Source organism: Eptesicus fuscus, chromosome 14, assembly GCF_027574615.1.
Source record: "Eptesicus fuscus isolate TK198812 chromosome 14, DD_ASM_mEF_20220401, whole genome shotgun sequence".
Lineage (NCBI taxonomy): Eukaryota > Metazoa > Chordata > Mammalia > Chiroptera > Vespertilionidae > Eptesicus > Eptesicus fuscus.
This window is the reverse complement of record NC_072486.1, coordinates 79740361-79761932: the sequence shown is the minus strand read 5'-3', so window position 1 is coordinate 79761932 and position 21572 is coordinate 79740361. Positions and strand designations below refer to the sequence as shown.

General features: G+C 42.0%; 1 protein-coding gene across 1 annotated transcript in view; it reads left to right on the top strand.

The window, feature by feature from the left end:
- KMT2C (lysine methyltransferase 2C) overlaps positions 1–21572 on the top strand; it is a 254869-nt gene that overhangs the window by 67757 nt on the left and 165540 nt on the right. Inside the window, exon 2 of the mRNA XM_054726138.1 lies at positions 255–343. Coding sequence (XP_054582113.1) covers positions 255–343 — 89 coding nt within the window. The remainder of the gene's footprint in view (positions 1–254; positions 344–21572) is intronic.

Below are 21572 nucleotides of genomic sequence, written 5' to 3'. Positions count from 1 at the left end.
TAAAATGCAGAGTAATTGAGAAAGTGAGTTATGATGGCACAAACGTAGTAATCAGGGCCTGTCCTCACATGCAGGTAAAAGGCACATTAGGACTTGAGGGGGAAATGACTGTAAAGTATTATATTACTATTTAATATAGTAAAATGTTAGAAATGTTTATTTTATTTTGTGTACCTACAACTGGTGCTTTACATTGAGTTTAATTCTAAGACTTAAAATTTAATATTTAACTATATATATTTATTTCTTTATAGGCCTCGAAGTAGAGGAAAAACTACATTGGAAGATGAGGACAGTATGGATGGTCTGGAGACAACAGAAACAGAAAATATTGTGGAAACAGGTATTGGAACTTAATAAAAATCATGAAAATGCACATAATAATTTGCACAATTAGCATTTGTCTGTATACTGAGTTCTGAAATTTCCTGTACTGAAATAGTTGGATAAGTCCTGATGAAGTGAAAAAACGGATTACTCTTTTTTCCCCCTACAGTCCTGATTTAGTAGAAATTATTTAATATCTGTAGAGAATGTTTTTTAAATTAAATCTTTATTGTTCAGATTATTACAGTTGTTCCTCTTTTTCACCCCCCGTAGCTCCCCTCCACCCGGTTCCGACCCCACCCTTGCCCTTACTCCCCCTCCCCCCGCCCCCACTGTCCTCATCTGTAGGTGTACGATTTTTGTCCAGTCTCTTCCTGCACCCCCCACACCCCATTCCCCCTGAGGATTGTCAGTCCACTCCCTTTCTATGCCCCTGATTCTATTATATTCACCAGATTATTCTGTTCATCAGATTTTTTATTCACTTGATTTTTAGATTCACTTGTTGATAGATATGTATTTGTTGTTTATAATTTTTATCTTTATCTTTTCCTTCTTCTTCTTCTTCTTCTTCTTAAAGAATATCTTTCAGCATTTCTTATAATAATGGTTTGGCGGTGATGAACTCCTTTAGCTTTTTCTTGTCTGTGAAGCTCTTTATCTGACCTTCAATTCTGAATGATAGCTTTGCTGGGTAGACTAATCTTGGTTGTAGGTTCTTGCTATTCATCACTTTGAATATTTCTTGCCACTCCCTTCTGGCCTGCATAGTTTCTGTTGAGAAATCAGCTGACAGTTGTATGGGAGCTCCCTTGTAGGTAACGAACTGTTTTTCTCTTGTCTTTTGCTCTTGGCATTTTAATTATGATGTGTCTTGGTGTGGTCCTCTTTGGATTCCTTTTGTTTGGGGTTCTCTGCGCTTCCTGGACTTGTAAGTCTATTTCTTTCACCAGGTCGGGGAAGTTTTCTGTCATTATTTCTTCAAATATGTTTTCAGTATCTTGCTCTCTCTCTTCTTCTGGCACCCCCATAATTCTGATGTTGGTACGCTTGAAGTTGTCCCAGAGGCTCCTTACACTATCTTCATATTTTTGGATTCTTTTTGATTTTCTGGTTGGGTGTTTTTTTGCTTCTTTGTATTTCAAATCTTTGACTTGATTCTTGGGATCCTCTAGTCTGCTGTTGGATCTCTGAATATTATTTTTTATTTCAGTCAGTGTATGCTTAATTTCTAGTTGGTCCTTTTTCATATCCTTGAGGGTCTCACTAAATTTATCGGCCTTTTCTAGAAAATTCTTGAAAAACCTTATAACCGTGGTTTTGAACTCTATATCCAGTAGTTTGCTTTCCTCTATTTCTTTCATTTGTGACCTGTTTCTTTGTCTGTGCATTTTGGCTGCTTCCCTGAGTTGATAGAGTGGCTTTGTTGCTACGTGTCCTATAGGACCCAGTGGCTCAGCCTCCCCAGTTACCTGAGGTGGGCACTCTTGGTGCACCCCTTTGTGGGCTGTGTGCATAGTCTTGTTGTAGTCAAGCCTTGATTGTTGTTGGTATTACTGGGAGGAATTGACCTCCAGGCCATTTGGCTGTGAGGATCAGCTGTGTCTATGATGGGAGAACTTCTGTGCTGGAGACACCCTTATGAGGCAAGACTTGCTTTAATGGGGCTTTGGTGCTCACTGAGTCTGCCCCCTGAGTGTGTCCCTTATGGATCTGAGGAGTTGTAATCTGGATGGCCCTACTCTGACCCCTGGGTACACTGGCTCTTGGATCTCCAAGGAGGTGCTAATTTAGCCTCTGCCTGAGGCCACCTAGCAGGAGCTACAGAGAGATCTACAGATTCCTCTTCTTGGTTTGAGTTTTGGAGGTGCCCAGATGAGGCCCAGATGTGAAGCAATGCATGCTGCTGTGGGGTCTAGGGCCTTCTTTTGGATGTTCTGAGTCTCTCTGACTCAGCTGCAGTTTGATAGGTAAGTTTAAATTTCAAAGGACCAGGCCATTCATATGCAAAAGCCTCTGCACACAGCTTGGATGGGGCGGAGTCTCAGGGCAGAACAAACAGCAATGGCTTCCCGTCTGCCCTGCCCTCAGAGGCCCCTGGGTCTCAGTGTCCCTTGGTAATTGCTGCAAGCACCTCTGAGAGAAAGCCGCCCTCGAGTTCTGCCCGCTGCAAGACAGTCCAGTTTCTCCCCATATGAGTTTGGGTCCCCAGAGTCTCGCCCGGAACTGGAGTTCAGAGCAGTTGGGAGCTTGTGTCTCCCTGCGGATTGAAAAAGCCAGCCACATACTCAGTTGCCAGCCCTCTCCACGCACGCGCACCTCTGTACTTCTGCACTTTTACTTCCGCAGCTCCTGTGAGTCTCAGTGTGCTTTTCTCTTCCCTTCCAGTTGTAGAATTTCCACTTAGCCAGCCTTCCCGTGGTTCTGGATAATGTCCGTTTTGTCTTTTAGTTGTAGTTTTGAAGTGGTTGTACGAGGCAGGAAGTTCAGGTGTTTACCTATGCCGCCATCTTGGTTTCTCTCCTGTAGAGAAATATTTTATTAAAAGAAAGAAATAAAACTGGAATAAAGAGTAAGTCTAGGCCAGTAGGATGACAGCTCATAGTATATTTTTGGCTTATGAACCTGTCGTGTTTGTTTAAAGCTGATTGTGTTATTGTGTGTGGTGGGGGGAATAAAAGTTCCATAGTGCGTAATATTGTGCTGTGCTAGGTTACACGAGACCAAATGTATTCTAGTCTTGTCTGCTGGACTATTAGGTGTCTTCAGTAAGCTAATGTGTCTGCAAAAGGTAGAATAGAGCTGGTTGCCCAAAGTAGTTTCCAAAATTTAGACAAGGTTGGTTGTTTTATAAGTTGCCAAAGGGATGAGGTTCCATGCTGTATTCAGAGGATGTTTGTGTGATATAGTCTCTCACTGGCAATGTTTTTAGCAGCCGTTGCATAGAATTTAGATATGGTGTCAGGCTTTTTCTCTGAAGTTGAATGCCTTCTTGATGCTTATAGAATGTCATGCAGTTTTTAGAGAAAAGTTAAAAAGTGCTGTATCTTTTAAAATATAATTTTCCATACAATATTTTTGGTGTCAAATGTGTTGCTATTATATAGTTACAATTCTTGGGAAAGCTTTCAAGTATTCTGTAAATCTCATCTCTCTTTCCAGCAGGGTCTGGTTAGGTAGAGTGACAGAAGTGAAGTTTGGATTATCAGAATTCTGCATTTCACTTTTTGGTGGACATTTATCACCATACTAGAGGCCCGGTGCATGAAAATTCATGCACTGAAGGGGGGGTGGGTCCCTCAGCCTAGCCTGCCCCCTCTCACAGTCCAGGAGCCCTTGGGCAGGAGGCAACTTGGCAATCAGGGAAAGTCGACACCCCATCACACCTCTGCTGCTGCCACTGCTGGCAGCGCAAGCCTCAGCTGGCCCTGGATAGCTGAGCCTCGGGCGGCCCTGGGGGGCTGGGGGGCTGAGGGAACTGGGGGACTCCAGAGGCAGGCACGTGGAGCGACTGTACCCGCCTGGTTGGCGGGCCTGGCTGTGCCACGTGCCTGCTGCCCCAGTGAGGCTGAGAGGACTGGGACGCTGCCATCTTGTGGCTGTGGGCACCACCATCTTTGAGGGCAGGCAGTCAGTTAGCATATTCCCTCCTTGTTGGCTGTGGGCGCCACCATCTTTGAGGGTGGGGCAGTCAATTAGTATATTCCCTCCTTGTTGGCTGTGGGCGCCACCATCTTTGCGACAGCGTGAGGGTCAATTAGCATATTCCCTCTTTATTAGATAGGATTAGTAGCCCTGGGCACGAATCCGTGTGCCAGTAGCTTGCTGCTGCCCTCCAGTAGCTCTCCGCCCACTGCCCCACCCTCCTGTAGCTCCCTCTGCCCCCCTTCCCCCACCCCCACCCCATAGCTTTCTGCCCTGCCCCCTCCTGTAGCTCTCTGCCGCCCACTTGTAGCCAGTAGCTTGCTGCCGCCCTCCAGTAGCTCTCCGCCTGCTGCCCCACCCTCCTATAGCTCCCTCTGCCCCCCGCACCTTCCCTTCAAAGCTTGCTGCCCTGCCCCGTCCTGTAGCTCTCTGCTGACCACTTGTAGCTCGCTGCCCCACCCTCCTGCTGATCCGTGATCTGGTTGTTATGCGGTCGGTCGTTATGCTTCATGGCATAACGACCATTTGCATATTACATCTTTAATATATAGGATTATTTCAAACTTGGATTTATATATGTTTTCCACTAGTTATTTTTTGTATGACTTTTCCCCCCTTAATTTAATTTTTTCTGTACTGTATACAGTTACTTCCTAGTGAAAATCTTCGAAATTCTAAGTGACATTTCAGAGTGGCCCACAGGTCCCTTGGGTTGCACTTATTAGCAGCCTTCTGAGAATTCACCTGCATTCTCTGACAGTTGAGCACCTGCCTTCCTACTCTCCTCTGCTTTTCCCGTTGCCAATTTTATTTAATTTTTAATTTTTTAATTTTTTAATATATTTATTGATTTTTTTACAGAGAGGAAGGGAGAGGGATAGAGAGTTAGAAACATCAATGAGAGAGAAACATCCATCAGCTGCCTTCTGCACACCCTCTACTGGGGATGTGCCCGCAACCAAGGTACATGCCCTTGACTGGAATCGAACCTGGGACCCTTGAGTCCGTAGGCCGACGCTCTAGCCACTGAGCCAAACTGGTTAGGGCTAATTTTTTAAATTTATTTTTTATTGATTTCAGAGAGGAAGAGAGAGATAGAAACATCAATGATGAGAGAGAATCCTTCATCAGCTGCCTCCTCCAAGCCCCACACTGGGGATTGAACTTGCAACCTGTGCATGTGTCCTTGACCAGAATCGAACCCGGGACCTTTCAGTCTGCAGGCCGATGCTCTATCCACTCAGCCAAACTGGCTAGGGTTCCCATTGCCAATTTTAAAACATGTTTTTATTGATTTCAGAGAGAGAGAAAGGGAGATGGAGAGAGAGATAGAAACATCAATGAGAGAGAAACATGGACAGCCTGCCTCATGCACGCCCCCTACTGAGGTTGAGTCCACAACCTGGGCATGTGCCTTTATCCAGAATTGAACTGGCAACCTCTCAGTGAAAGGGGCAACACCCACCTAACTGAGCCACGCTGGCAGGGCTCCTGTTGCCAATTTTAATAATCTGTTCAATACCCAGACCCTTAGCTCCTTGATGCCCTAAACAGTCTTACTCTCCAGCCCATCCTAGCCACTTGTTCTTATGGTCATGCTTTTGCCTTTGTCATTGTATCACTTACTGTTTCACTTCCAAAGTCTCACTTTCAACAATTGTTCCCTGTAAATACTTCCTGCCTCTTCTTTTCCTAGCTCACTGTCTCTTAATGTCCACACCAGCCATGTCAAGTCCTCCAATCTGGTGATCTTACCAACAGGGTTTGTTACCATCCTTTTCCAGGTCAGATTCTCTGACCCATCCCTGTAGTCATTCTCTTATGTACCCTCAACTCCTTTGCCATTCTCCTACTGCTTTGCCTTCATAACAAAACCCAAATTCTGCACTTTCCGACAGAAAAAAAAACCCATAAACTTGCCAACTAGTTTAATTTTAAATTTATGACCCCAAATCACAAGTAGGTCATGAGTGCTGCCCTCCACTCGTCCCACTTTACTTAGACATTCTTTCTCCTGTTATCAGTGATGATTCTTTAACCACCTTCGCTCTTCTTCAACCTTCTAACATGTCCTCCCATTGTTTTCATTCTTCAATCCATGATCTTGCTTATTACTTCAATGAAAAAAAAAATAGAAGCAACCAGGAAAGAAATTCCACATTCACTCCTGTCAAGTCTTTCTTGCTTGCATCTTTACCTATATATTCCATGTTCCCTATTGTCAGAATGGGATGAATTAAGGCTGATCTTACATTTGTGTCCTGGAGTCTGTCCCCTTGCATTTGTTATGGACCTTCAGTTTTCCTTGGCTTTCAATTTTCATGAATTCTTTTCCCAATGGATCATTACCATGAGCATTTGAGTACAAATCACTTCCCTTGACCAAACATCCTTTTCAGCTACTATATTGCTTCTTTGCTCGTTTTTATAGCAAACATTTCTGCAACTTATTTTTGACCATTTTCTCATGAGCCTACTTCTGTCGGTTTTCTTCCTCCTACTCTGCTGACATTGTTCTTGCAATGTCACCAAGGATGTCATATTGCCACGCTCACCTTCACTGCTCAGTACCATTTCCTGCAGCTAGCCACCTTCAGGATTGGACCTCTTTGTTTTGTTTTGTTTTGTTTTTAAAAGACTTTCAGGCCCTGCTAGTGTGGCGCAGTGGTTGAGCATTGACCCATGAACCAGGAGGATTCCCAGTCAGGGCACATGCCAGGGTTTTGGGCTCGATCCCTAGTAGGGAGCATGCAGGAGCCAGCCGATCAATGATTCTCTCTCTCATCTTGATGTTTCTATCTCTTCCCCTCCCTTCCTATTTGAAAACAACAACAACAAAAAACACAAACTTACACTTTCAGGATACCACATCCTCTTGCCTTTTTCCTTCCTCTCTGGTCTCTCTTCCCTCTTTTGCTCATTCTCGCATACATTAGGTGGTCTCATTCATTTTAGTTACTTTAAATATTATCTATATGGTGGTGACTCTAAAAATTATCATCTCTTTTCTTGCTTTGAACACAACCTATATCTTTAGCTTCCTTCTTACCATCTCTTTTTTTTTAAAAAATATTTTTATTGATTTTAGAGAGAGGAAGGGAGAGGGAGAGATAGAAACATCAATGATGAGAGAGAATCACTGACAGACTGCCTCCTGTACGTCTCCCATTGGGGATCGAGCCCACAACCCGGGCATGTGCCCTTGACCGGAACCTTCAGTCTGCAGGCCAATGCTCTGTCCACTGAGCTAAAACGTCCAGGGCCTTAACCATTTTTAATATGTGTAAAGAAGATCTCAAAGTTAATGTGTCCTCTGTGGAACTATTTATTATCATCCCAAAACCTCTCTCAGTGTTTCCACCTCAGTAAGTGACATCGTGTATTGTTCAGGCTAAATATACAGTCATGGGCCACATAACAGTGTTTTGGTCAATGACAGACAGCACATACAACAGTGATCCCATAAGATTATGATGGAGCCCTGGCCTCTTTAACTCCATGATTAGAGCGTCGGCCTAGGGACCGAAGGGTTGTGGGTTTGATCCCTAGCCCTGGTTGGGGTGTGTGCAAGAGGCAACCAATTGATGTGTGTGTCTCTCCCCCAACCCCCCCTTCTACTCTCTCTAAAAAAAAAAAACAATGGAAAAATACAAAAGATTATAATGGAGCCATGGCTGGGTGTGACTCAGTTGGTTGAGCATTGTCCCTTGCACCAAGATGGGGCTGGTTTGATTCCCAGTCAGGGCATATTCGTAGGTTGTGAGCTTGATCCCTGGTAGGGGGAGTGCAGGACGTAGCTAGATCGTTTTTGAAATTTGTTTTTATTGCTTTTAGAGAGCGAGGAAGGGTGAGGGAGAGGGAGAGAGAAATAGAAATATTGATGAGAAACATCAACATCTTTGGGCTGCTGCCTGCACGCACCCTGCTGGGGATCAAGCCTGAAACCCAGGCATGTGCCCTGACTAGGAATCAAACAGGTGACCTCTTGTTGCATGGGTCCATGGTCAACCACTGAGCCACACTGGCCGGACTGGATTGATGTTCTGCTCTTACATTGATGTTTCTCTCTCTTCTCTCTCTCTCTTCAAATCTCTTCCTCTCTCTCCCTTCCTCCTCCTAAAAATCTTAAATAAAAATACAATCATGGGCCACATAACCGTGCTTTTGACAATGGCACATACAACAATGGTCTAATAATATTATACTGTAGCTGAAAAATTCCTATTGTTTAGTGATGCCAGGGCCATCATAATGTTGTAGTGCAACAGTTACTCGCATGTTGTGGTGATGTGATGTGAACACACGTACTGTGCCATCAGTTGAATGAAAGTATGCACATACAGTTACAGTAGTAGGCTCCACCATCCAGGTTGATGTAGGTGCACTCCGTGATGCTCACACAGTGAAGATATTGCCTAAGCACACATTTCTCTTGTGCGTTGTTTGGCAGCATGTGATTCTTGTATGAAGCCCATTGGAAAGTCCTCTGGGTTTTACTTTCACAATATAGCCTCACTTACAACACTTTCACTTCCTTCACTGCTGTCCCTCCAGTACTTGGCCATCACCACTTCTCACGTGGAGGGCTGCAAGAACTTCTTAACTGCTCTGACACCTTTTACTATAGCCCCAATCTAGTCTTGTTCTTCACATAATAGGCAGAATGATCTTTTCAAACCCAGAGTAAGAGTCTTCTGCTTCTCTTCGGTCAACCATCCAAAGCTTCTAGTGATACTTAAAATAAAATCCAAAGTCCCTACCGTGATCTTCACACTCTACTAACCTGACCCTGGCTGCGTATCCAACCACATCTTCCACTCTTGCTCCCTGGGCCACACACACATTGGTCTCCTTGCTATTCTTAGAGTGCACCAAGCACAGTCCTTTCTCAGGCATTTGACTTTTGTCTTCTGTGCTTGGAGCATCACCATGAAACTAATATTCTGGAACTTAATTTTTCCTTACCTGAAGCCTCACAAATAAACTTACCTCCTCACACTATCTCCTATGGGATGTCAAGGCAAATACAGTTTAGTGAAAGATTTTAACAGCAGCAGGATGATCTATTTCTCATCCTGGCCTTTTATACTAAAGTTAAATAAAGCCAAGTACGTTAGTTTTTACTCTGTCTTTGTCCTTGGCCTTTGCCCAGTTCTTTTAGTGAGCCACAGGACAAGGAGAATAGTAAAGAAAAAGGACAAAGAACAATTGTTAAAACTACCAACCTGCAAAGACACCCAAGCAAAGAGAAGAGTTCCGTACATTTCCAGTCAATTTGAAAACCTGCTCGAGTTGGCTACAAGGCTTGAACTTCTCTGTGCATGTCTCAAGGCCCTGGGTTTATTGGAAGGCCTCTTATTCCTGTAAAATCCATGTCTTGACACATTTCTTTAATGATTTGTATTAATAGAAGAGCGTTTATGAAAATGAGCACTCTGTAGGGGGGGTGTGGGATGTGAGTGTTGAGAATGCTGTCTTACTAGTGGTTATTGGGCAAGTAGCAAGACATCCGTCCCATGGATCAATTTGTTATGTTTTATTGGTAAGAAAACCCAGTCTTTCTTTTGGAGGTGATGGTTGTTACCAGTCTCTGCACTCTCCTTTATGAGTAAAATAAACTTGCATGCAGTGCTAGTTACTTGGGAAGAGGAATTCCACTTTTCTTTGAGAATCATTATATAATTAGGGCTTCATAAACTTGTTTTAGTTAGTTATAATTGGTTAATTATGATTTAGCTAATTATAATCAAACCTTTTCATTTTATTGTTCAAATTGTCAGAATGTAGCTAGTGGGAGTCTCTTTTCACCTGGCTTCTGAATCTTTTTTGATACATCTCAAAACGTGCAAACATTGCTCTTTGATAACAGCATTTTTTCAGGCCCATCCCTCATTCTCTATACCCCAAGACTCCTAGTTCTTTTTAGTGAGGAGAATAGGATTAGAGATAAAAATCTAGGCTCTGAGGATGAATATCACGTTGTTCTTTTGGTTGGAGAAATAGATATTTCATTTTAGTGATATACTAGTACATACATAGATGTGAGTGTATACACATGCTTATGCACACCCGCTCACATTGATACTTTCTGTTTAACCTTAGCTTAATTTTTTAAATAGACTTTAGTTTTTAGAACAGTTACGGTTCACAGTAATATTGAGTGGAAGGCACAGAGATATTTCATATACCTCTTACATCTACACATGCATAGCCTCCCCAATCATCAGTACCCCCTACCAGCATAATACATTGTTAGAGTTGAACCTGTGTTGACACATCATTATTACCCTAAGTCTATAGTTTATTCTAAGGTTCATTCTTGGTGTTGTACATTCTATGGATTTGCACAAATATACAATGACAGGTATCCATCATTATAGTGTCTTGCAGAGTAATTTCACTGCCTTAAAGTACTCTGTTCTGCCCTAGCCAGTTTGGCTCAGTGGATAGAGCATCGACCTGTGGACTGAAGGGTCCCGGGTTCAATTCCGGTCAAGGGAACATGCCTGGCCTGGGTTGCCGGCTCGATCCCCAGTAGGGGGTGTGCAGGAGGCAGCTGATCAATGATTCTCTCTCATTGTTGTTTCTGTCTCTCACTCCCTCTCCCTTCCTCTCTGAAATCAATAAAAATATAATAAAAAAAAAACAAACAAAAACGTCCTTTGTTCTGCCTACTTTATCCCTTCCTCTCCTCTGACCCCTGGCAATCACTGTTCTTTTTACTGTCTCCATGGTTTTACCTAGTTTGTAGACTTTTCAGATGGGCTCCTTTCACTTAGTAATATGCATTTAAGGTTCTTTTCATAGCTTGATAGCTTATTTATTTTTATTGATGAACAATATTCTGTGGTATGTATATACAAGTTTGTTTATCCATCACCTACTGAAGGCCATCTTGGTTGCTTCCAAGTTCTGGCAGTTATGAATTAAAGCTGCTATTAACATTTGTGTGCAGGTTTTTGTGTGGACATAAGTTTTCAGCTCCTTTGGATAAATACCAAGGAGCATGATTGCTGGATCATATGGTGAGAGTGTGTTTAGTTTTGTAAAACACCACCAAACTGTCTCCCAGTGGTTGTACCATGTTGTATTCCCACCAGCAGTGAGGGAGAGTTCCTGTTGCTCCACATTCTCGTCAGCACTTGGAGTTGTCAGTGTTCTGGGTTTGGCCATTCTAATAGGTGTAATGAATGGTGTCTTGTTTTTAAATTTACATTTCCCTGATAACATATAATATGGTCTTTACCCAGTTTATTTAGTGAACACACAAGACAAGGAAAATAGTAAAGAAAAGGACATCTTTTCATATGCTTATTTGCCACCTGTGTGTCTTCTCTGGTGAGGTGTCTTTAAAAGTCTTTGACCCATTTTTAAATAAAGGTGGGTTTTTTCCCCCCTTATTGTTGAGTTTTAAGAATTCTTTTATATTTTGCATAACAGTCCTTTATCAGCTATATCTTTTCCAAATATTTTCTCCTATTTCCCTTGGCAGTGTTTTTCACAGAGCAGAAAATTTTAATTTTAATGAAGTCTAATTTATCAGTTGTTACTTTTATTTATCATGCCTTTGGTGTTGTATCTAAAAATTCCTTGCCACATCCAAGGTCATGTAGATTTTCTTCTCTTGTTATCTTCTAAGAGATTTATAGGTTTGCCTTTCATAGTTGGGTCTCTGATTCATTTTGAGTTCATTTCTGTGAAGGGTGAGGTCTGTGTCTAGATTCATTTCTGTGTGCATAGATGTCCAGCACTATTTGTAGAAAAGGCCATTTTTTCTCCATTGTATTGCCTTTGCTCCTTTCTCGGAGATCAGTCAGCTATATTTAGTAGATCTGTTTCAGGGCTCTCCATTTTGTTCCATTGATCTGCTTGTCTAATTCTCATCGGTACTACTGTGTCTTGATTATTGTAGCTTCATAGAGGTTTTGGCATCAGGTAATGTCAGTCCTCTCTCTTTGGTCTTCCTCAGCTGTAAATATTGCTCTCTTTTCCACATCTAGCGCAGCTAGAGAGCGGTCCGGTTCCTGAGTAGGGGCTGCTGGGGATTGAGAGAATGAAAGAAAGAGACAGACACAGAGATGGAAGGAAAAAGCTGGGGCCCGGTGGGACCACTGTCCTCTGGTGGAGAGACAGGGACCCAGAGCCAATACAGCAAAAACCAGGAAGTTTTACTAAAAGTCAAGACAAAGGAGATCATGTGCAGTCTTGGGTGGGCCCGAGTTGTATTCATTGCTGGTGCTTGGCTGGATTTAGATAACGAAACCCACCCTCTGGCACCTGGGCTGAAGGTCAAGTTGACAACACTCCTGCCTCTGGCAAGGCGTGTTTCCAGGACATGGCTCTGCCAATGACACTGGATTCAGCTGACAATAATTAAAGAAATGCCCATGTGCCTTCCCAGGCGCTCTCTACACTCAACCTTGTGTTGGCTATTCTGGGTTTCTATGTAAACTTTAGAATCACTTTGTTGGTACCCACAAAATAACTTGCTGGGATTTTGATTAGTATTGCACTGAATATATAGTTCAAATAGGAAGGAACTGACATCCTGACAATATTGAGTCGTCTAATCAATGAAGGTGGAATGGTATTTCATTTTGAGGGGAAGGTGCTACTGTTAATGGTATATATTTTTTAAATTTCAGCTTCCACTTGTTTATTGCTGGTGTATAAGAAAGTGATTGACTTTTGTATATTATTAACCTTTGTATCCTGAAACCTTTCTATAATAGCTTATTAGTTCCAGGAGGTTTTTTGTTGATTCTTTCAGATTTTCTACAGAGATGTTCTGCAAACAAAGAGTTTTATTTCCTTCTTCCCAACCAGTATGCCTTTTATTTCCTTTTCTGTCTTATTGCAGTAGCCAAAAACTTCCAGTACATTATTGAAAAGGGGTGTTGAATCATCCGTCCTTCCTCCTGATCTTACTAGGAAAGCTTCTATTTTCTCACCATTAAATATGGTATTGGCTCTAGGTTTCTTTTTTGTGGCAATTCTTTATCAAGTTGATGAAGTTCCCCTTTATTCCTAGTTTACTGAGAGGTGTGTGTGTGTTAATCATGAATAGATTTTAGCAAATGTTTTTTCTGCATCTGTTGATATGATGCTGTGATTTTTCATTTTAGCCTATTGATGCAATGGATTACAGTAATTGATTTTTAAATATTGAACCAGCCTTGCATACTTGGGATAAATCCCACTTGGTCATGGTGTATAATTCTTTTTATACTTTGTTGGATTTGATTTGCTAATACTTTGATGTGGATTTTTGCATCTATGTTCATGAGAGATATTGGTATGTAGTTTTTTTTTCTTGTAAAATCTTTGTTTCTCTTTGATATTAAGTTATACTGGCCTCATAGAATGAGTTAGGAAGTAGTCCCTCTGCTTCTGTCTTCCATAAGACATTGTACAGAATTGGTATAAAATCTTCCTTCAGTGTTTAGTACAATTCACCAGTGAAACCATCTGAGCTTGGCGCTTTCTGTTTTAGAAGATATTAATTATTGATTCAATTTCTTTAACAGATATATTCCTATTCCGAATGTGTCTTTCTTGTGATGAGTATTGGCAAAATGTCTTACAAGTAATTGGTCCTTTTCATCTAGGTTATCAAATTATGGGCATAGAATTGTTCATAATATTCCTTTATTATTATTCTAATGTAGTGATGTAACCTCTTTAATTTTTTATGTTAATAATTTGTATCCTCTTTTTTTCTTAGTTAATCTGGCTAGAAGCTTACTGGTTTTAAAATATATTTTTTTTTATTAATTTCAGAGAGGAAGGGACGGGAGAGGGAGAAAAAGATAGAAACATCAATGATGAGAGATAATCATCGATTGGCTGCCTCCTGCATGCTCCCTACTGGGGATCAAGCCCACAACCTGAGCATGTACCATGATCAGGAATCGAATCATGACCTCTTGGTTCATGGGTTAACACTCAACTATTGAGCCACACTGGCCAGGCAGAAATGATACACTTTTTAAAAAAGATATATTTTTATTGATTTCAGAGAGGAAGGGAGAGGGAGAGAGAGATAGAAACATCAGTGATGAGAGAGAATCATTGATTGGTTGCCTCCTGCACACCCCCTACTGGGGATCGAGCCCACAACCTGGGCATGTTCCCTTGACAGGAATCAAACCTGGGACCTTCAGTCCACAGGCTGACGCTCTATCCATTGAGCCAAACCAGCTAGGGCAGAAATAATACACGTTTAAAAACTGCTTTCCGATTATAAAGATATGATTTATGTTTGTATGTTTGCCTTGTACTCTGCAATCTTGCTAAACTGACTGTATCATGTGAGGTGTAGACATTTTTGTGGATGTCCTTTTCAGCTTATGGAGTCATGTTTGGTTCATTTATCTTCCTTAATTACTAAACGAAAAAATAAATTGCTTAAGGCTGGTGAGTTTTTTCTCTTGATATGACTTATGGTGTTTCCCTTTCGGGTTGGATATTATTCTTATTATCTTTATTTTCTGAGTGGTTTTCAGTTGCAGCCTTGATCTCCCCTTTTATTTGCCAGGTGCTTGAGAGAGTCTTTAAAATTTCTAAGTATTTGTGCAGATTTTCTTTTTTGTTTTTGTTATTAATTTATATTTTTATTGTTTTTTCATTTTGGTATTTTAGGTTTCTTGAAGTCTTCATTTGTTTTTGGACATTCTCAGCTATTATATATTCCAATACTGCTTTTGTACCATATTTCCTTCTCTCTAATTAAATGCTCATCATACTGTATCACTGTATTTGTTGCCATTTATCCTCTTTTTGTATTTTTTAAATTATTTTTGGACCTCTGTCTTGTATTCTAGACAGATCATCCTAGACCTTCCAGCTCACTTACACTTGTCTTGCTTTGTCTAATCTGTTGTTACATATACCAGTTGAGCCCATTTACACTTAAAATTTTCTGTTATTCTTTTTAAAATTTGCAGCATTACTTTTTATACTTTCTAGTCTCCCTTGAAAAATTTAATGTGTGGGTTTTATTACCTTTAACATAGTCAATACAGGTGGTTTTAAAGTTGGTGCTTGATTGTTCCAATATCTAAAGTCCTGTGGCTCTGCTTCAGTTGTTTCTGCCCATTCTTGTTCATGTTGTCTTACCTCCTCGTGTAACTGATTACCTGTGCTTGTGTGCTGGACAATGTGTTTGACAGCTTTTTTGTAGAAATATATTGATGGATTTTATTCTCCCGCCAAAGATAGTTTTGTTCTTTTTTTTTTTTTTTTTTTTTTAATTTTCCACGGATCTAGGGGCACTTGTGTGATCTGGGACCAACCAGTTCAGTGTCATAGCTTTATTCTCTGTTATAAGTGTTGACTCAAAGCTGCACAGCAGTCCTTGCAAGGACTGATTTATTCCAAGGTCACTCGTACTCTTCATGTCCAGCCATTGGGGTTCTCGCCCTCCCTGAAGCCCATTCCCAGATGGTTGTAGACCTCTAGGATCACCTACGGTCTGTTGCCGACACCCCCATGGGGAATGCAGCTCTGAGTACCAGGCTCCCTTCCTCACTGCTTTTCCCCAGGAGCTTTGTCTGTATTCTTTACCACTTGTTAGTAGACTTTTTAATTTTAAGTTTAATTAATGAATTATTTGTTTATTACTTTTTTAAGTAACAGAGAGATGTTACTCGGTGGACAGTTGCTGTCCTATTGTGAAACATCAGCTAAAAAACAATTCCCTCGAACTTGAAATCCCAAGCAGGCTCCAGTGACTTACTGCACAGTTGCTTTCGTTTCCTCCCTCTTGTTTTTGAGGGTTCTTTCGCCTCTCCTTGCATTCCTTAGTCCTCACATGGGACACCACCTTGCCGGGGCTGACCGCAGCCCCTGGGCGCCGGGTGCACAGGCCACTCAGACGCAGTGTCGCTGTGGGGAGAGGGCTAAGGGGCTCCTGGCTCCAGTGGCCAGAGCAGCCTCCATTGCCTGCCTCATTGGGGCTTTATTGGAATTTTTATCTCTAGATGCAGTCAGCAGGTGAGAAATCTTGGGAGGACACGTGTTCACATTGTCCTCTAGGCAGGGCATCCAGGGACTGAGCACAAGGATTCCCGTAAACACCTGGGGTCTGCGTGTCACAGGCTTGTTTGGAAAGGTCAAGGAGTAATTGGGGGTGCCGCCTTCGACACTCCCCTTGTCTCCCCTAAGTCAGAACCGATAAACGGGAGGCGGCCTTCCGCACACTTCCCTTTTCTCAGAGTGTCCTCCCTACAACTTCCCAGCCATGTCTCGTGTGCTTGCCAACATAAACAAGTTATTTACTTAATTAACAAATTATTTGTTTCTTTAATCCTCATCTGAGGATATATTTTTTAAATTGATTTCAGAGAGAGGAAGGGAGAGGGAGAGAGATAGGAACATCAATGATGAGAATCATTGATGGGCTGCCTCCTGCGCAGCCCCTACTGGGGATCAAGCCCTCAACCCGGGCTTGTGCCCTGACCGGGAATTGAACCCTGACGGGGAGTTGAACCCTGACCTCCTGGTTCATGGGTCGATACTCAACCACTGACCCCACGGGCCGGGTGAGGACATGTTTATATTGTTTTTTAGAGAGAGAGGAAAGGAGAGAGAGAGAAAGGGAAACAACGATGTGAGAGAAACATTGATTGGTTGCTTCTCTAATGCGCCCTACTTGGGATCAAACCCACAACCCAGGCATGTGACCTGACCAGGAATTGAACCTGAAATCTTTTGTTGTACTGTACGACACTTCAACCAACTGAGGCACCAGGCCAGGGCTGCTAATTGTGCTCGTGAGCAAAGTTCCTCTTACTTGCCTCTTACTTGCTTCCCCATCTGTAATACGGAGATGATCATAGTAGCGACTGTTGGAGGTGTCTCTCCCACCCTACATGTCCTGCTGAGCAGGCCAGCAATGGAGGCCTTGGCTGCTCCTTAGCTGGGCCACTTCTCAGAATTGTGTCTGCATTGAGCAGCCTGGATGCATGAGGCAATGAATGTCTCCTTCTGGGACAAAGTGCGGGCTTGTTTAGTGCTTATCATAAAAGCAGTGGGTTCCCCATGCTCTTGGTTCCTTCCTTCCTAGTAATTCATTTCACCACCAGTGCAAGCATTTATTTGGGCTCATGGTTTCGCCCCTTTGAGGCTTGGGGGCCAAAAGGGAACTGATAGCCTCATGCTCATGCTGCTGGAGTGAGTAATGCAGTCCTTTGTTTTTGATCCAGGAGACTCATGTCTTCTGCCAGTATCTATGAAGAGTAACCCTGACTTGTTAGCTTGTGTGAAATCCCAGACCTGGCAGCTGTCTTCATAAGTGTTGTGAAGCTTACATGAGTTAGTGCATATTAGTCACTTCAGTATTGCCTAGGACAGTGGTCGGCAAACTCATTAGTCAACAGAGCCAAATATCAAAAGTACGATTGAAATTTCTTTTGAGAGCCAGATTTTTTAAACTTAAACTTCTTCTAACGCCACTTCTTCAAAATAGACTCACCCAGGCCATGGTATTTTGTGGAAGAGCCACACTCAAGGGGCCAAAGAGCCGCATGTGGCTCTCGAACCGCAGTTTGCCGACCACGGGCCTAGGATATAGTACTTTTACTGAAAGTTAGCCATGAAGATATTTCTTTAAATACTCTTTTCATATTATTTACACTGAATTTTGAGACCTAAGTAAAGATATTTCTAAGATTTCTGTAAATAAGCTGGTATTAGATGGTAAAAATGTATATTGCAATTTGTTGGTTTTCGTTTTTCAAATTAATTGCCAACAATGATTATCCAGCTGGTTTTGCTCAGTGATTAGAGTATCGGCCCTCATACTGAAGGGACCCCGGTTTGATTCCAGACAAGGGCACATACCTTGGTTGCAGGCCCAATCCCCTGCCCCAGTTGGGGCCCTGTGTAGGAAGCAGCCAATTAATGTGTCTCTCTCACATTGGTGTTTCTCTCTCTGGGTCTCTCCTCTTTCCTTCCACTCTAAAAAAAATCAATGAAAAAATATCCTTGGGTGAGAAGGATTAATAAAAACTAAGAACAAAAACCGAAAAACAACAACAATGATTATCCATTAAAAATATATTTTAAAAAAGTTATATAGAAAAACTAAAGGAAATACTTTTAATGACTAAATTAAACATCCAGAGAGCAGTTGACTTTTAACAATTACTATTTTAATTAATGTCAGCGTGTTTTTGGCTCTTGATAAGGGTTGGACCCTTATTCTTAATCCTTTGCTTAAAAATAATCACATTAAAATTAAAATAACAGTAATGCATGTTCCTGAAAATTTATAAAACTATGGATAAGTATCTATACTAATAAAAGGGTAATATGCTAGTTAGACTGGACATCTTCTCGACATCTTCCAGAAGTCCTTCCGGACAAAGCCATGGTGGCAGGGGCTGAGGCAGAGGTGGTTAGGGGCGATCAGGCCAGCAGGTAGAGGCAGTTAGGGGCATCAAGCCAGCAGGCAGAGGTGGTTAGGGGCAATCAGGCAGGCAGGAAGGTGAGAGCGGTTAGGAGCCAGGGTCCCGGATTGGAGAGGGTGCAGGCCGGCCTGAGTGCGCTCCCCCCTCCCCACCCCCAGTGCATGACTTTCGTGCACCAGGCCTCTAGTACTCTAGTAAAGAGAATAGGTAGCTATAAGTGTTAAGTTCTACCCCTGGCCCATGTGGCTAAGTTGGTTAAGTGTTGTTCTGTGCACTGAAAGGTTGCAAGTTTGATTCCTGGTCAGGACATATAGCCACATTGTGGGTTCCATCCCTGGTCAGGGCCAGTGCAGGAGGCAACCAATTGATGTTTTACTCTTGCATCAATGTTTCCATCCCTCCCTCCCTCCCTTCCCCCCTCCCTCCCCCCCTCCCTCCCTCCCTCCCTCCTTCCCTTCCCCCCTCCCTCCCCTCCCTTCTTCCTCTCCTTCACCCTCTCCCTTTTTCCCTCTCCCTTCCTGTGTCTCTAAAAGCCATTACAAAGCATTTCCTTGGGCGAGGACTAAAAAAAAAATAAAGTGCCCATAAAAAAAGTGTTATGTCTTAGAAAAAAATAATCTTTCACATTTTTATTCATGTATTTATTTTTTCAAATGTTTTTACTGATTTTAGAGAGAGAGGGGAAGGGAAAAGGATGGAAAGAGAGAAACAGCGATTGGCTCCCTCCTGCAAGCCCCCTACTGGGGATTGAGCCCACAACCCGGACCTATGCCCTGACAGGGAATCGAATTGGTGACCTTTTGGTTCATAGATTGACATTGAACCACTGACCCACACCAATGGAGCCACATTTTTATGTATTTACTAGAGGCTCAGGGGGTCCCTCGGCCTGGACTGTGTCCTCTCGCAATCTGGGACCCCTTGGGGGATGTTGGATTGCCCGTTTTGGCCCGATCCCCACAGGCCAGGCTGAGGGACCCCACCGGTGCACAAATCCGTGCACCAGGCCGCTAGTATGCATGTAAGATCTTTGGTTAATCTCTTCCTGCCTTTCCCCATCCCCCCTTCCCTCTGAGATTCATCAGTCTGTTCCATGTTTCCATGCCTGTGCATTGAGCGTCTACCCCCTGGTGGTCAGTGCGCATCATAGCTACTGGTGGAGCGGTCAAATGGTTGCTTAGGCTTTTATATATAGATTTTTAGTTGCTACATTTAAAAGTCTTTCTGTGCTCTGTCTAAATAAGTGACTACTTCATACTAATAATCAGCATCATTATTTTATGTAGTTTACTGAATAAAGGTAGCATAAATAAAATGTTTGCTTTTTTGTGTTTTTCTTTTTCTTTTTCTGTTTCTATGGTAGTGCTAATTCTTTTTCTGTTTCTGCAATAGTGCTAACATTTTGATTGCAGCAGATATGCTAGATTCAGTAAGATACAAACACATCCAGAAGTGGAACTGTCAAAACTCCAACTTCTTTTGGCCACTGCTATTCAAAAGAAGGAAAGGACACATTCAAACAATTTCTTAGACACATTTTCTTCTGTCGTCTTAGTAGAAAAGAAGCATGAAAAGTATTGTCATTCTGTGGACGTAAAGGGAGTTAGGAGAGAAAAATAATTTTTATTCTACTTAATAGAAACCAGCATATTGTTTGGATTACTAGTAAAACTTGCTAGTGTTGACTAATGTAATTAGCAAATACTAGCCAATTTAAAATATTTTGTCTATCTATGCTTTTTGTAAGTATTTATGTATATGTGTATAAGATTTATCTTCACTGTTTATATTACATGGTATATAATGAATTTAACAACTATTGAATGTCATCCAGGTTTTGTGATAGACTCTGGTTTGAAAACAGATTTGGTGCCTGTTTTCGTAGAGCTCAGTCCAGTGCAAGTGCTGTCTCCTATGAGTTGGATGCTTTCTGTGCCATTGACCCCTTTGGCAGGCTCTTTTCCAACCTATGTTTTACAATGGATAAAATATATAAGACTACAGCCGAAACCGGTTTGGCTCAGTGGATAGAGCGTCGGCCTGCGGACTGAAAGGTCCCAGGTTCGATTCCGGTCAAGGGCATGTACATTGGTTGCGGGCACATTCCCGGTAGGGGGTGTGCAGGAGGCAGCTGGTCGATGTTTCTCTCTCATCGATGTTTCTAGCTCTCTATCCCTCTCCCTTCCTCTCTGTAAAAAATCAATAAAAATATTTAAAAAAATATATAAGACTATAATTATATTTAACTAGAGGCCCAGTGCATGAATTCGTGCACTGGTGGGGTCTCTTGGCCTGGCCAGTGATCGGGGCTGGCCAGGGGGAGGGACTGCGGGAGATTGGCCAACCATGGGAAGTTGGCTATGGGAGCGCACTGACCACCAGGGGACAGTTCCTGCATTGAGCTTCTGCCCCCTGGTGGTCAATGTGTGTCATAGCGACTGGTCGACCGGTTGTAACTGTTGCTTAGGCTTTTATATATATAGGTAAGATCAAAATAGTAAAAAGCCAAATTTGTAATTTTGTAATGTGATTTTTAATTACCCATAATTATAAAATCTAATTTAACAATTACTGTAATTTAGAAGTGGAGATGAAGGTAAATGATATTTTAAGATATCTGCAAACACTGAATGTGATAAGAAATTACCTGCTTCCTGTTGGTGTTGAGACACAGGTATGGCTATACCAGCTCTGCTTGTGCACACATTCATAATGAAATGGCTGTTTAGAACTCCAAATCTCAAAGGTTACTAAAAATAAAGATGTAACTTCTCTCTCCAAGATCTAGAACACTTGATTAAATGCATTTTAGAAATTCATTAAAAGATATGGTGCTTTGAGAGCATATACTGTGTGCTAATGAGGGAGGCCATAATTGGGCGCTGGCCTATTTTTGACATCTTGTAGTCTGTCATGCTGTCATGTTGGTAAGTGTGCTGAATATATTAATAGGGCACATGCAGCCCTTTCAAATAAATTATTTAACCTTTGAGGGAAATAATTTCATCATTGTCCAAAATCAAAACTTGGCTGTGAGGTGTTTTCTCTATAATCTTATTCAGTAGTGCTTAAAAAATAAAGCGAGAAACTCTGTATTTTCAGATTTCATCTCATATTCAACAATGTTCCTCAGTAACACAGCCTTAGTAGAAAGTGAACATTTCTCTTTAGCTGTAAAGCTCCTGCACT